The 15,954-nt window shown below is 36.8% G+C and overlaps 1 protein-coding gene across 1 annotated transcript in view; it reads left to right on the top strand.

Annotated features, from left to right (window-relative positions):
- Crk (Crk proto-oncogene, adaptor protein) overlaps nt 1–15,954 on the top strand; it is a 107,639-nt gene that overhangs the window by 83,961 nt on the left and 7,724 nt on the right. Inside the window, exon 5 of the mRNA XM_083117502.1 lies at nt 3,102–3,215. Coding sequence (XP_082973628.1) covers nt 3,102–3,215 — 114 coding nt within the window. The remainder of the gene's footprint in view (nt 1–3,101; nt 3,216–15,954) is intronic.

Raw genomic sequence — 15,954 nt, 5'->3', positions numbered from 1 at the left:
TAATATTACAAGAACATTAAGATGTAACAACAAAATGAGATTCACAACTATTATTATCATTTAAGTCCTAAAGTTCAAAATTAACTGGTACAATTAATGTGCAACATGGTACAATTAATGTGCAACAAAGTCAAAATTGCTAATTAAAAAAGTCAAATCAGCTGTATCAATTGATTACACCAAAGATTTCACACTTATGGGGCAAATGACTATCGTTTTATGATTTGTTGATGTTGAAACCGATTTTGTCGAAGAACTTGTAGGTAGATACCTTTGGCCCCTAGACAGGATTGCGGTTTAGTGCACCCCGTTCCCCCCACTGTAACAAGCACCGACATTTTATGTGCGTCCTTCAATATTTTCTACTTAAGCCATGGTTTGTGACATTTACATCCCACAAACTTTGAAATGACTCATTAAATAATATATAGGTTATATTTAAAGATTCTTAGTTTGTATTTCTGATTTTTTTTAAAAAAAGTTTAGTACATTTAAGGATATTTCAGTGGTCTTACTGCTTAAAAAACATACTATTACTACTACTTTGGTTAATGAAAATTCCAGCAGCGTGTTACTGTAGCTCTGCTAAGTTTAAATTTCTCTGTCACGTACTATTAAAAATAATTTTTGTCAGAAATTAATTATTATTATAGGTTATTATATAAATATGATAATTTGCTGACATTTCCTTGATGACTGTGTATCGATTCACATTGATATTTCAAACTTAAAGAACGGATGGGGCCTTGCATTCTAATCTTGCCCAGGGCCTCGCAATATGTTGCTACGCCACTGTACCTAAGATTTTGTAACTTCTGAAATTAGTTTCATTATTATGTCAAACCAACTACCTCATATTTTCCAAATTTTTTTCGAAGGTCTTGAAATAGGTTTGTGTGTCTTGTTCATTTTATGTCACTTTTCTGGTCTTTAAATCGTAAATCTTCTCTCGGTTTCATTTTTACGTTGTTTGTTTGTTGAAATGTGTAAATAACATTGCCTGCTATTTGCACCCGTATGAAGATACAAGCTAACAATTATATTTTGCATCGTATTACTATCAGTGCGGTGTGTGGAACTAGATAGCTAGCAACAACATGAGCGAACGATGATTTGTTGAAAGAGATGACAATATTCAAAAACCTTTTATAATGCAAATTCTGATTTCATGTTCCATTTTATGGACCATCGTGCTTTAGTGTTTGGGGGGGATCTTGAGCAACATTTGGATATTGAATTGGCAAAATTACACCAGAGAGAAAATCTGTTTGATTGATTGATTTATTCATTTGGCTAATTTATGGACAATAAGGCTAATCGGGAGTGGACCTATAGTTTAAAGTGGGATCCGAACCACCATGTGCCTCCACCGGGTATTGAACCTGGGAACCCATGATTACAAGGCGATGATACTACCACTGCACCATAGGGAGCACCTCCACCCCCAAAAGTGTGATGTAGAACAACCACCAGTCACACAAAGTTCCAAAATCTTTACGATGGCACTTTTTGCGAAGCTTGGTTTGTACTCCTTTACAGGTGTCAACAGTGGCGGCGATTAAGGGCGGGGCCGAGAGGGTGCAGTTGTCCCCCCCCCCACTTTTTGAAACTTTTGCACCACGCTTACCTCATGTACCAAGGGAAATTAAACTGTCCTTGCCCCCCTCCCCACTTTTGCATTTTGGCCCCCTAGTTTTGGAACCCAATCGCCCCCACTGAGTGTGAGTGATACAAATGTTTTTTTTATCAAGGAATATATGTCTGCAATTTCAAATTGATAAAAGTGATGACAACGGTGACTGCGTGACTCATGTATCTGGAGACTGTGCAAAATCGGAATGAGTGTATGCTGAAGATAAGCGAGCTTCATCTTGCAAGGCCTTCGAGTTACCCGTGGGCTTTCGATGCTTGACGGGTCAAAACCCAGGTCTACAGTTTTACTAGCCTGCCAGGCGGGCCTAGTAAATGATTCTGGCCAATGTGCAGCTCTCTGCTCCCAACAAGCACAGTTAGAAGAAGGAAGGGAATTTTTACACAATAAATTTATCTTCAAGTCCCTGTGACCCCCAATATAGACTAATGTAAATAGAAAAACTTTGAGATGTAGTGCTATTATGCAATGCCCAGTTGAAAATCATCCAGCATGATAATTGTTGCCACTTATTCCCAGACTTAAGTCCTAGCAACTATACCATATCAGCCAGGTACTTGAATGCGAGTACCAGTAAAGGCCACTCTTTGAGAAAACATTACTCGTCAAAATATTTGGAAATAGAACAAAAAAATAGGGAAAAATCTTAAATTTCAGTTTCTTTTTATTTTTTAACTCTGGTCGATTCCCGTTTACCTCCTAATTAGTGCACATGAAGAAGATGGTTTTTCTGTAGGGCCTATGTATATAATCAAATGTTGTTTGTTCATGTTCAAGTCTCCAGTGTACTACTTGACTAGAAGCAATTATTGATATCAGCTCTGCTTTTTTAGTATTGAATGATTGTACATAACATTACTACATTTTAGAATTTTTGTATTTACTTTTGTTTATTGTTGGAGCCACAGGGGTTTGCTGAAGAGGAATTTTTGCATAAAATTTAAATTTTCTTTCTCTTCTTCTAAGTGTGCTTGGTGAGGAGGGGATTCTCAAGTTTCACTTTCCAATGGAGACTGATAAATTAAAAAGAAAACTGTCTCATGTTTATTTGCACCTCACACTGCATGTGTGAAAGGCACTTGAAAACCCAGTGGGTCTCTAGCATCTAAATACTTCTTTCACACTGGAATGGGAAGGTATTGAACTTCATTTCTCATTGAGTTGCTGAACTGAGCCAGAAAATTATTAAAATTACTGAAGAATCAAGTGTTCTTGTTGTAAGGCAAGTAATACAAAGATAATGTAATAATACAACACACACACACACACACACACACACACTGAAATAATCACAAATAAGCACATGATCAATGTAAATTTAAGCAACCAATAGAATCTCATTTTGTGGCAGATAATAATTGTAGATAACCCTTGTCTCATATTTAAAGCAGCTCTCTCTATGATATTTATGTACATGAATTGAACCAATTGAAATTACCATTATTTTCAGTGTGAAGATAACCAGCACTGTGTAACTGATGGACTTCGGCCTAGTTCAGGAGGTGGAAATGTAGTCACTCAACAGCAAGAGGCAGCAATTCGAAGAAATACTGGCAATATTCAAGTAAGTGTGATGGGATAATTCTACGATTTTAAAAATTATTCTAGAACCTTCTATTTTCAGTGAATAAAGATGCAATAAATAGTATTGTTAATACAATTTGCATTTATATTTAACCTTTAGCAGACGGCTGATTTCAAGTGAATCACCCAAATTATTCACTTCCGGGTGGTTGAGTTCAAATGAAACCACCACTCATGTGGAAGCAACCAACATGTCATTTCTTGAAATCTACAGATGATAATTCAGTTCTGTCTTTTTTGTTCATTCATATACATATAAAGATATGATATACTAAAATAACAAGGCAATATATTTATTGTTACTGTTTTTGAAAAAGATTGAAAGAAGATCATAACATTATTGGATGTAATTTATGAATCTCATGAATCTCCATCTTTGCAAACTAGCCAAAAGTGGCACAAAAAGTGAAGTAAAATAAAAGCAAATCAGATCATTCACTTTGGTTCATTGCGGTGCCCACAGTGGCATGCCGAATACCAATTTTTGTGTAAAATTTCAATTTTCTTCTTCCTTTCTTTCATTATTGGGAGGTACAATGTACAAATCTTGCCTCTGCTAAGAGCAAAAATTTTTTTGGGAGGTGGGGGACTAACAGACTAACACATGGGAGAGACTCCCGTCTGCTGAAGGTTAAAATTCTATAAACATGATGAACATATTGTACTAACTGATATTTAAATTATTTTAATTATATGATTCATTTCATCTTGTAGGGATGCTGGGTAGCTATTTTTCAAAGAACTAGTGTTCATGAAAAATGGTAATGAATTAAATGTATTGATAATTTCAGGTTTTTTATTCTCATTATCTCCCTTCCTTTTGTATTGTTGTCCTAGCATATTGCTAGTATGTTGTCATTTGCCTCTGTTTGATCTAATAAGATTGTTTTGATACCTATGATGAAATTTTTATCAGTAACCAATAATATATTGCCCCCATGTAAAATAAGAGGCATTTAATGTGCCTAACTTGAATCATATATCCTCTTCCTTATCAATGTACGTGATGGGAAATAAATCAATGTTGTGTTTTCCTTATGAAAATAAACTGTGTGTATTGATTCTTAAAAATAATTATCTTATTTCAATAAACTGCTAACTGTGGTCTTTAAAATTCATACATAATGGAAAATGTACAGTGCGTTCAGTTTGGCTCAGAACCGAGATAGCGCATGACTGCAGGTGGCAAGGCATGGTCCAGATGCTGGCATTTTCAATCCATAACATCCCGCTTATTTTTATGCACATATCTCTAGCATGCAGACAATTATATTTATATTGTTGTAACAGTTGTTCAAAGTGGTGGCCAACTGCTTTCACACATTCCCAGCATCCTTTGATGTCTTTTGATTGACATGTTTGTTTTGCTTGCAAGTTGTTTTCTTGACATTATTAAACACTAGACACGAAGTTGTTAGGTGCTGGGAATCGAAAATGCCAGCATGTGGGCCATGCCTCACCGTCTGCAGTCACGTTCTATCTTGGCCCTGAGCCAAAATGAACGCACTGTATATTATACTTCCTTATGTCATCATGTGCATAGAAAATAATAAACATTGCAACAACAGTTTAATAATAAATTTCAGTTTGTTTCTATCAAGTAGTGTCAAATTCTTACTCAAGTACGAGGGGCGATCAGGTTGCTCTGACCCTAACATAGAAAGAGCGGCAATAGAGTTTCAATTTTATTTTTATTTTTCAACATACTCCCCTGCAACTCCAATGCACTTCTCCCATCGGTGCTCCAACGCGTGGATACCTTGCAAAAAAAAATCTTCCGACTGGTCCTCCAACCATGAGTCCACAGCCCTTATCACCTCAGAATCATCAGAAAATTTTTGCCCACGAATGTCATTCTTCAAATGTTTGAACAAATGGAAATCACTGGGGGCCAAATCTGGGGAATAGGGTGGGTGGGGCAGCAATTCGAACGATGCATCTGCGATAGCGGCCCTCGCAATGCGTGAGGTGTGGACAGGTGCATTGTCCTGGTGAAGGAGCACACCACGGGTCAACATCCCACGCCTCTTTTTCTTGATGGAATCACGTAATTTCTTGATTAGGTCACTGTAGTATGTGCCAGTGATGGTTTGGCCTCTTTGTAGATAGTCCACAAGAAGGACACCCTTGCAGTCCCAGAAAATTGAGGCCATCACCTTCTTGGCTGACGTTTGTACCTTGAACTTCTTCGTTGGTGGAGAATGTGGGTGTTTCCACTCCATGCTTTGTGATTTTGTTTCTGGGTCGAAGTGATGGACCCATGTTTCATCCATAGTTACAAATCGGGCAAGAAAATCGTCTATATCAGCACGAAACTTGGCAAGAAGTTCTTGACTGATGAGCACTCGGGTGCGCTTCTGATCTGGGGTGAGGTTTCGAGGGACCCATCTTGCAGCAATTTTTTTCATTTGCAATTCCTGGGTAATTATGTTTTGCACAGTGCCATATGACAGGCCACACATATCAGCAACATGACGGATAGTGACTCGACGATCCTTCAGCACGATATGTGGACTTTGTTAATGTTTTCGGTCGTCATGACAGTTTTTGGTGCTCCACCTGCATGTTCATCCTCACACGACTCTCTCCCACAATTAAACTCACGACACCATCTCTTCACCATATTGTATGAAGGAGCACTGTCCCCTAATGTATCCACCAAGTCCTCATGAATTTTGGATACCGTCCACTTCTTCTTCACAAAATATTTAATCACAGCTCTCACCTCAGTTTTCTCCATTCTGGCACATTGACACAACTTCACTCAGTTAAACCCCTGTAAAGAGAAAACTGTACGTTACTTAGACTTGCAATTCAGATTGAAAGCATATAAAGGATCACTAAACAATAACAAAATAAAAAATCAATCGTGACGTCATTCCTTCTATGTTAGGGTCGGAGCAACCTGATCGCCCCTCGTAGTATGTTTTGACTGGCAATGTATTATATACAGGATGGCTACTCACCGGAAATCCCTTGATTTCCAGGAATTCTGCATGAATTAATGACTCCAGGAATTATGCGTGAATTCTGCTTGAAATTTTCTCCATAGACGTGAAGAATTGGAACTTTTATTAATGCAAATCCAATTGAATTTATACATATTTATAAATGCCCTGCAACTTTTTCACAGTTTAGCTTTAATTTCAGGGAAGGAAAAGAAAATGCATCGAAAATAAAACACAATTCGCTCAACCCGTTTACTTTGTTCGTGTCCTTTCCAGAACTATATCTGACAGACGGAAGATTCACCTTCCTTGAAGCTTTTAGAATTATTAATTCATTTGTGATTTACAAGAGCACTGTTTTTCATCTTGAAGATGATTAGGTAAATTTTATTCTGAAATTCTTATACAATTTACAATTTTTCGTAGATTAGAATATAAACCATAACATTTGTGACTTGTGTTTGTAGATGTACTGTATTTCGAGTCTGAGTTTGTGAAGTGGCAAATGTACAACTCCGCACCTTAAATTAAATATTTTAAATGTATTTACCGTTTAATTTAATTTAAATTAATTTGAATTGTTGGATACATTGGAATCACACACACTCTTTATATTGTTGATATATTTGTGCATATGTGTGTGTGGGTGGTGAGAGGTGGTAATACGTAAGTTAAAATAGAGAAAACACGTACTTCTAGCCTTGAATTTTTAAAAAGTTTGCCTTGAAAACTGGGAATAATACCTGAATTTTTTCAAGGTCCTAGAGTAGCCACCCTGTATATACTCCATTTTAAACCTTTATATATAAATTGAGGCTTTTATTTTCTCAAGAACAATCACAAAATTATAGACATGCTTAACTTATGTATGTAATAAGTCTTGTCACTGCAAGAACTTTTGAACAACCTAGTGCAAAGTGTGAGCAGATTTTGCAAATCCGGCATAGAAATCCCCCTATTGAGGACTTCATCTTCCTTCACACAATCTTCATACAGTGATGTATCTGTAACATGACACCCAGTAATTTAAAGCTAATTCTGAATAGAAATCCATTTGATTCCTCTGTTTCTATATTTGTGCTGCTGTTACACCATTTCAGTAAATAATGAATTTCACATATCCAGGCTGTTCCTACATGATGATAGCTCATCTTTTAAGTTTTGTACACCACTGTATATCACATTGACTGGAGCCTGCTTCTCTAATGTACTTGTTTTTGATTCCTGGAAAAGACACGGATATTTCTTTGTGGTTGTTCCCTCATCCATTTCATCAATTCATTATTCTCATCACCATAATTAATTTAACAGATGTGAACATAAAATAACTAAAATATACAATGCAAAAAAAAGGTAAAGGTAAAGTGTTCCCCTGTGCATAGCACTACGCCATGAAGGCGTATAGGGGGTGTGGGGGTAACGCCCCACACTTTCTTGATCCGGTCGTGAGTGGGGGTGATGTGATCAGCATCACGCCCCTGACTGCCTTTACCCCCCAGGGTTTCCCCCAGGTACCCATGTTATTCGACGCTGGGTGGGCGCCGGGGCCGCTTCTTCCACCATTAGAAAAGTTCCCGGATGCAAACACACACAAAAAACATTATTTGCTGATAATTACCATTTGCTAAAATTTTTGGCTTAAATCTCTTGTTATTGGCAGAGGAACCTGATAGCTTTTAAATTAATACTCTGGAAGTGAATTTTGCATATTAACAGATTTTATTTTATAAATGTACAGAACAATGTTTGCCATTTATATATAAATGTTCATTTAGTCTTAAAAATAATGTCATTTAGTTGATTCCAATTTTTTGCAAACATTTTTGTTTCGTAGTCTGCATTGTCTGTTTCACCATGTTTTGTAGCATTGCTGTAAGTTCTTGATGATTAGCAGTTTTGAGTTCATCTGTTGTGAAGTTTATTGATCAACATTTGATGTAGCTTCAGATGAAATAATCGCAAATTGAAAGGTGATTGGGCAGACCATAGCAAATCACTGCACTTAGAATGGGCAATATATATATATATATATATATATATATATATATATATATATATATATATATATATATATATATATATATTTATTTATTTATTAAGAATCATTTCTTTAACATCCACCATTGAATCTCTTGCCATATGGTTGGACAGTCAGTCTTATTTTTCAAATGTTAATGCCATAACTTTCCAGTTATGGTAAAACAGATGTGCAACATCAACACCCAGTGATCAGAATTCATTGTTAACTGAATTTCCACCTTTATCAATGAAATAATGGAATTAGCACCCTACAATGTGTTCACAGTGAAAGGGTTGCTTATGAAGTTGTTATGGATTTATGTTGGTCTAGTGAACATTTTGCTTGTTTACACAACCAGACCCATGAAAGTGCACCTTATTGCCCATAATCATAACCATGTCATCCATTAAAAAAATTGAGCATATTTTTCTACTGTTTGCAGTTTTTCAACCATGTTCTACAGCTTCATAGCTACTAGCAAGATGTCATGTCCTGTTGAACATAACTGATCATATATCCAGTGTTGTCCAAACTACATCCACATTGAAAGTGTCAGTTAGGAAATATTTCAAAATTACCATTACTAAATTATGCAACAGATACTATATTTTATTAAAAATGGAAAAGGATCTCTCTCTCTCTCTCTCTCTCTCTCTCTCTCCCTCCCTCTCCTCCCCTCTCCCTCCCCCCTCTCTCTCCCTCTCCCTCATCCCTCTCTCTCATCCCTCCCTCCCTCTATCTCTGCAAATGCTAAATTTTTCCACCTTTCAAATATCTAGATGATATTCCATTTCATCCAGTATGTGTTTGAACCACAAACACATTGATACACTTGTGAAGTTCCATGAGATTACTGAGAAGTAGGAGCACCAAGACTGTCTCATTTAAGAATCACCATGAGAAATAGATGCAAGAGTGTAAATCTAGAGATTGGGGTAGCCATTGCATTGACACCATATTATCAACACCTTCTCTTGCTACTACTGACTTCTAGTGGCAACCCATGGCAACTATGCATGAGCACTTTCTATTACAAAACCTTGAAAGAGTTTTGTCATTCTTTCAGTGTACAAATTACTACTATCTGTTGGTTAGTTTGAGTGGTATTTTTTTTTAAATGTTTCATGACATTACAAATAACTCTGTATGTTAATACAGCATATAAATTATATAGAAGGACTATAAATTACGCCTTGCATTTTTTATATATTCTAGATTTTCCATGTTATAGTGCCTGGACAATTACCATAACTCCATGCTTAATATTTACTGCTGCATCATATACAATTTGAATTGAATAGAAAGGTACCATTCAATCATAATACTGTCATTGTTTGGGGTCCTTAGTTGTGTCTGGATGCTAAATCTTGCTGCCTAAATTTGCAGTCAAGGTAACAAATAAAGTATTTTGCTCTAAAGAAAGTTACGTGTTTTAACTTTTCCTCTGATGGAGTAACATTTCTGTGTTGATCTTTAATGTCTTCTTCTGTGGGTTGAAAGCATGAAACTTACTTAACTTACCCCAGAAAGAGCTAACCATACAGGACATTATTACTCTTCATATTTTGATTATTTGCGTGTAGTAGCACAGTGCCTACCCCAGATGAGTTCCCAGTATGAAGCTTTATGTAAGAAGAAGTGCATAAAAAGTACTTAGAATCTTCTTCTGTCAAAGATTTTCTCATTGTAGACATTTCAGTGACCCTTGTAACCATCTCCCATAGCAATGTGATCATCTTTTTCTGAATTGCAAACTTCTTTTGCACTGTATAAATTGCTGTTATATGTAACATCCGGTTAGGCCATATAAGATAGCTTTCAAACCGAAGTGACTGGCAACATGACAACAAACTGCACACAGACACACACACACACACACACTGGAATAGGCAATTCACCCCTCCTGGCTGCAATAAACCGAGCCAGAAGATGATCCAGTCTGAGTAACACACAAATAACCTGTGCAGTTTGTCATGTTACTCCAGTATGAAAGGTTGCATTTATTTCTGAAGGTTTGTGTCCAAGTGTCAAATGTTGCTTTCCACATCACATGTCACTTTTTACTTCAATCTGAAAGCTCCCTTACTGATACACAATGAAGACTGCATTCTACAATGCACAATGTGCATGAGCTCAAAGACTACCCCATATGGATTTCACTTTTGCAACTGATAGAACAAACAGCTTGTAGAAGCAGATAGCCTGACCAGACAATGGCAACTCATGCAGCAATAAAATGAAGATCCCAGTGGGTCCCAAACAACACAAAGGAAGATAGTGGCAGTGCTCACTGAAACGAATAAAAGGACTAAAACTTGAGAAAAAAAAATACATATTTCTGGAACTTTCGGTAGCAAACAGCACTTTATGTACTAAGGTATCCTACAAATATTGCAGCCACATTTTTAAACCACAATTAATTCAAACATAAATGCCACATGTCTATATAAAAGATGAGTTATCTTAGTTGTGTTTACAACCTCCCTCTATATTTTATGATAATCACATGACAGGAGGGGCCTCCCCGATGGTGCAGTGGTAGTGTCGCTGCCTTGTAATCAAGGGGTCCCGGGTTTGATACCCGGTAGAGGCACAAGTGCTTTGGATCCCACTTTAAACTGTAGGTCCAGTCCCGATTAGCCTTACTGTGCATAAAGTGGACTTCAAACACAAACTCAACAACAACAACACATGACAGGACAGGTAAGTTGCAAGAGTTGTATATGAATTAAGCTTTATTTAAGTATTCTTTCATATTTGGGATTAAACTTCTATTAACATTTTCACAATCTTAGCAATCATCTGTTAACCTCCATATCAATGACCCAGCAAATTTTGCTTTGTATTTAGCATAATGGCGAGTCTTATGTAAACGATTACTTTTGTAAAAGTTAGCAAATTTTCCAGGTGAGTTATACAAGAAAATGTTTCTAAAATAATTTAACTTCCTACTGTTGCTGAAATGTAAGTGGGTTAAAAATATTTTATAGAAAACTTTTCTGGTAGTTTATAATGTAAATCTTACATAAAAATATGTGCAGTACATATAAAATGTTAAGTGTGAAATATAGGGATGTACTGGTAAGGAATTTTCATCGATACTGCTCAAGTACCAATATAAAATGCCAAATGTTCCTTTAAAGAGACTGTAGCAGCATCACTTAAAAAGATCACCAGTCAGATATTCAGTATGCTGGCAGTTATACTTCTTAGTCCTACTGCTACTGGTTCCATTTTTCCCTTCAAAGGCAAACCCACTGTTGCTTTTGTCAGAAGAAGCAGACGAGGTCAAAATGAATCCTGATAGTCTCTCCTTTGTTGTTGGATCTTTGCATGAATTCATACGGGTATTCCATGTCAGATCCACCAGGGCCTCCAGGTTATAGATTTGGATGAAATTTGGCATGATGGTTCAATCATGTCTGGAAGGCTTGTATTCCAAATATTAGGTTCCCCCATGAAATATTGGTTTGTGGAGATAGGTGGTGTGCAAGAGAAAAATGTGACCCAAATCTCTGAGAAATGGAGCCTCAGAGCTAACTTCAGGACTCAATAACTTTGGAACTATTGATCACAGCCTGGTGGAGGTAAACAAATCTCCACACATTGCATCAAAATACCCTCAGCTTGTTTACATTAGCAAATAAAAAGTTTACTTTCTCTTGGTAGACAAGTCTTAGCATTAAGGGGCCATAGTGTGGAGGCAAAAATTGGGGAGCAACTATCCCCTAAATCGTTGCCACTGTTTAAGGCTGCCATTTCAATCAGAATGTGAAATCTGAACATATTTAACACACTACTCCCCTGTTTCCATGCATTAACATTGTGTGTTGGAACCATCTGAGTATGTGTGTGTATCCATTTCTTCTCATCAGGTATCAAAACATCTTTGGTGTCTTTGAGTGTTTTTTCGAAGCTGTTACACATGCATGGGATGGACAATCCACTTGACAACACGAGATTCAACCTGTAGGCTGCGAACTTGACGCAGACAGTTCTCGAATATTTCTCGACGATTCGAACCTGAACACCACTAATGAGTCTTGTCCTCCCATGTTTGCAGCTCTTATAGAAGCCTAAACCCACCAAATTGTTCATATTCAGGCCTAAGCACTCGCAAGTGTTCAAAATATTCCTTCATAGCTTCTACAGTCTTGTCATATATCGGCACGAAAAAAGGAAGTCTTCTCAAATCCAACTGGATCATGAAACAATTAATGCACAGTGAAAACCCTTCCATTCCCAACACATCTAATGTTTGGTCTCCCAATATGATCAAATGTTTACTCATTTACCATATTTACTCATGGAAATGAGTAAATTTTTCCAAAATTTTTGCTCCTAAAAACTGTGGTGTGTATTATGCACGGAATAATTCAGACAGCCAACATGAAACTGTACAGGGTCATTCCATGAATTTGGGACACTTGCATTGATTTTTCATGTTTTCGGAACCCTATCATGTTATATATCATTGTAAAGCTTAAATCCTGCAATTTCTGAATATGGCAACAGTATTCCATTCAAGATAACGACACTTAACGCGAAATGCGGTTGAAATAAGTTCATCACAAAATGAAGGAACGTTCTGATTTCTATGGTGCTTTGGATGAAAGAAAACATAAGGAAAAAGAAAACAATAATTAAAATGTATTACTGGCCAAATAATTATATATGGAGTGTGTAAATTCCTTAATGGAAGAAATCTTGTGCTGCTAACTACTAAGTTTGAAGGTTCTGAATGTTACATTAGTCACGGAAAAAGTATATACAGTAGAGCGTCGATTATCCGAACGTCGGTCAACCGAACGACCGCTTAACCGAACTGTGTACTCGCTCGCACCTGTTACTCTCCCACCCTACCGTCCATCATCCCCCTCACTCCCAAACCAAGTTTCCCACAGTAGTCGCCGCACTGAGCCACCGCTGGCGGAACATTGCTTCTAATGGGGCCTTCATAAGGCGCTGCTGACCGGCCAAGCCGCCAGTCGCTGTGTTTCAACAATCAGCACACTTCTGTCGGTGTATGTATTGTTCATGCAAAATGCGTATGTAATATGTACATATTTTTGTTTAATAAACTGTACCACATACTATATATTCCTACTAAAGTTGCCTTTGTACGTTACTTTGTAATACTTAGAGATGCCTGTTTTTATGAATAAATTTACTGTACACTACTTCTTTTTGGCAAATAAACATGTACAGTTCGATTATCTGAACAAACCAGTTTTCCGAACACCCATGTCCCCCAATTACTTCGGATAATCGACGCTCTACTGTATTTTGAAGTTCTTTTAGAAAAAGTAAAGTAGGAATGAGCAAAACCACGTATAAAAGTGTGAAGACCATTTCACACGATTCTTCACTTTGTGTTGTGCTGTAATGTTCTGCGACACCAAGAAAAGCAGTACAACTCTGGCGAAATTCGAGCATGCACCGTCCGTCACATGGGATGCATATCAGCAGTATTTGTTGGCGAGAAATGATAGAAAATAACTTCCTGAGCACTGCAAATCCATAACGTAATTTTGATCTTGCTTTCTACTATTACAGAATAAATAAGGTGGTTAAAGATTGAAAGCTTCGGGATGCTAAACACAGTGGAGGGAGAACCGGGAGGTGGCATGGGTTGGAGACTTATTGTTTACACAAGAGGATATTCTCCTCTTGGTCCACATAGCAACAGGTGACTCATTGAATAGGTATGATGTTATTCACTGTTGATCAGCATAGCAACAGCTTTACGACCTACGACTAAGAGAGCCATTTCTTGAAACTGGATTGTACTGCGCATTATATACGAGATATAATTTTTTGTAACTATTCATAATTATGCCCTTTTGTGTTTAAACTTGACAGAGATTTCCTCCAGGTGGACCGTAAGCGAGTGCAGTGTTTCCGACCTCACAACAGTTTTTCTGATTCCAATTTTAACATGCCGAATGGCAAGTATTCTCTTAAATTATTCCTCATTCTTGAGTTTTCCATTTTGTTATCTATTAATATGTTGGGCAAACAGTTTCTGACTTCATGTTATTATCAAGAATGTAAATGTTTCACCACAGGGTTTTTCGCCTAGTAGAGGGACCTGCAGTAAAGTTGGCTACTCTCTGCTGGTTCTCAAGAGCTATGTTGGCAAATTAATGATTTCTGGACTTATAAATCTTTCAGGGCGGTCAAGTAACATTTGGAGAAGTGTACATAGGAGACTGCAAATTGGCCGCCAACAGTCTTTTGAAGTGATTGGAAATTTGTTGGATACGTGCACACCTCCCTTGCAATAGGATCATGGCACTTGTAAAAATCAGTTGAAGATGTCTGCAACTCTTGAGCAATCATTTTATTATCAGGGTTGCTATGAGTTTTTGATTATGAAACTCTGACATTTCCAGGTGTTCCAGTCCAAAAATGATTTTTTTCCAGACATGTGTATTAATCATGTGCTCTTGAACCTAGTGTTTTTCAATTCAGTTTTGCTAATTATTATGAATATTCACTTTCATCACTTTTTTCAAGCAAATTTATTTCTACAGGCACAAAAACATGAAAATCTGAAGAATAATGTAAAATTACAATAGGCATCAAGCGTGTTGGGTGCTATAATCAGTTACATCTAGCCTTCAGGCTAAGGTAACAGTGGTACATTATTTCACCTTAAAACACATCCCTGCAATCTAAAAACATCAGAAAATATTCATAAATAACATAATCTTCATAAACCATACATAATTGTTCACTTTCAAGCAGATTTGCTATACAATTCCTAATGCAACAAAAATTTCTCCAAATTTTATGTGCTTGTAAACATAAACAAGCAAACAAAACAAAACAAAAAAAAGCAGCAGCACTTTGTGTGACACTATATTCGCTCTGCACTATGCATGTACTTACTACTATTGTGCTGAATCAACAGATAACAGCCAGGCTAACGTTCATTATGTAAAATTCTACAATCTTGCTAACAAAATTTTTTTCCTTGCTACACCAAGATGTAAATGCCAACAAGACCAAGATCTGCAAAATAATAGACGATAACCACTTCTTCACCAATTATGATCATATTGTCAACCTGCTTTAGTTATCAATCAGTATAGTGTGTCTACAACTTTTACTTTGATATTCTTTTTAAAATCTAGTATTAAAAAGTAAAAATTAAATATATCTCCTATGTAGAACTGTTATTCAAAGGAACCAGATTGAGAATCATAAGGACGAGAGGAACAAGTTTCTGAACTGAATCTTTTTGGCAAGTGGAATTACAAGAACCGAATCCAGAAGTGGAAATGAACCACATGTTAATTTTGCAACTTTTTCTCTTGCAGGCTCCGAAATGCATGTAAATTCCAATCATCTGCAAAATTCCCTGACTTTTCCATGACAAGCCAAATTTCCTGGCATTTCCCTGTTTCCTAGGTTTTCCACTGATTATGTGACCTTAATCTCTGAAAAGAATGCAGCAACACCAGCTGCTCATGTCTGTAAACACAGACCATTGTGGTTAGGGATTTTATCACTTTGACTTGTGCATATCTGCCAATTCGATATAATCTCTTTTGTATGAATAGCCTTGAGAAATGACAAATTTCAATTGCATTATGAGTGATAAAGTTGCTGAATAGGTGCAATTGTATTGCATACAATTAGGTGTTGTGATAAGTGTGTGGTACAGTGAAATCTCAGTTATAATTTTATGGGGGACAGAAGGAGGGGGAACATATGACTGAGAAAAAAGTATTATTGAAAGATAA

This window comes from Lepisma saccharinum, chromosome 2 (assembly GCF_977018435.1).
Source record: "Lepisma saccharinum chromosome 2, izLepSacc3.1, whole genome shotgun sequence".
Lineage (NCBI taxonomy): Eukaryota > Metazoa > Arthropoda > Insecta > Zygentoma > Lepismatidae > Lepisma > Lepisma saccharinum.
The sequence above is the reverse complement of the archived record's forward strand: the minus strand, read 5'-3'. Positions and strand labels throughout refer to the sequence as shown.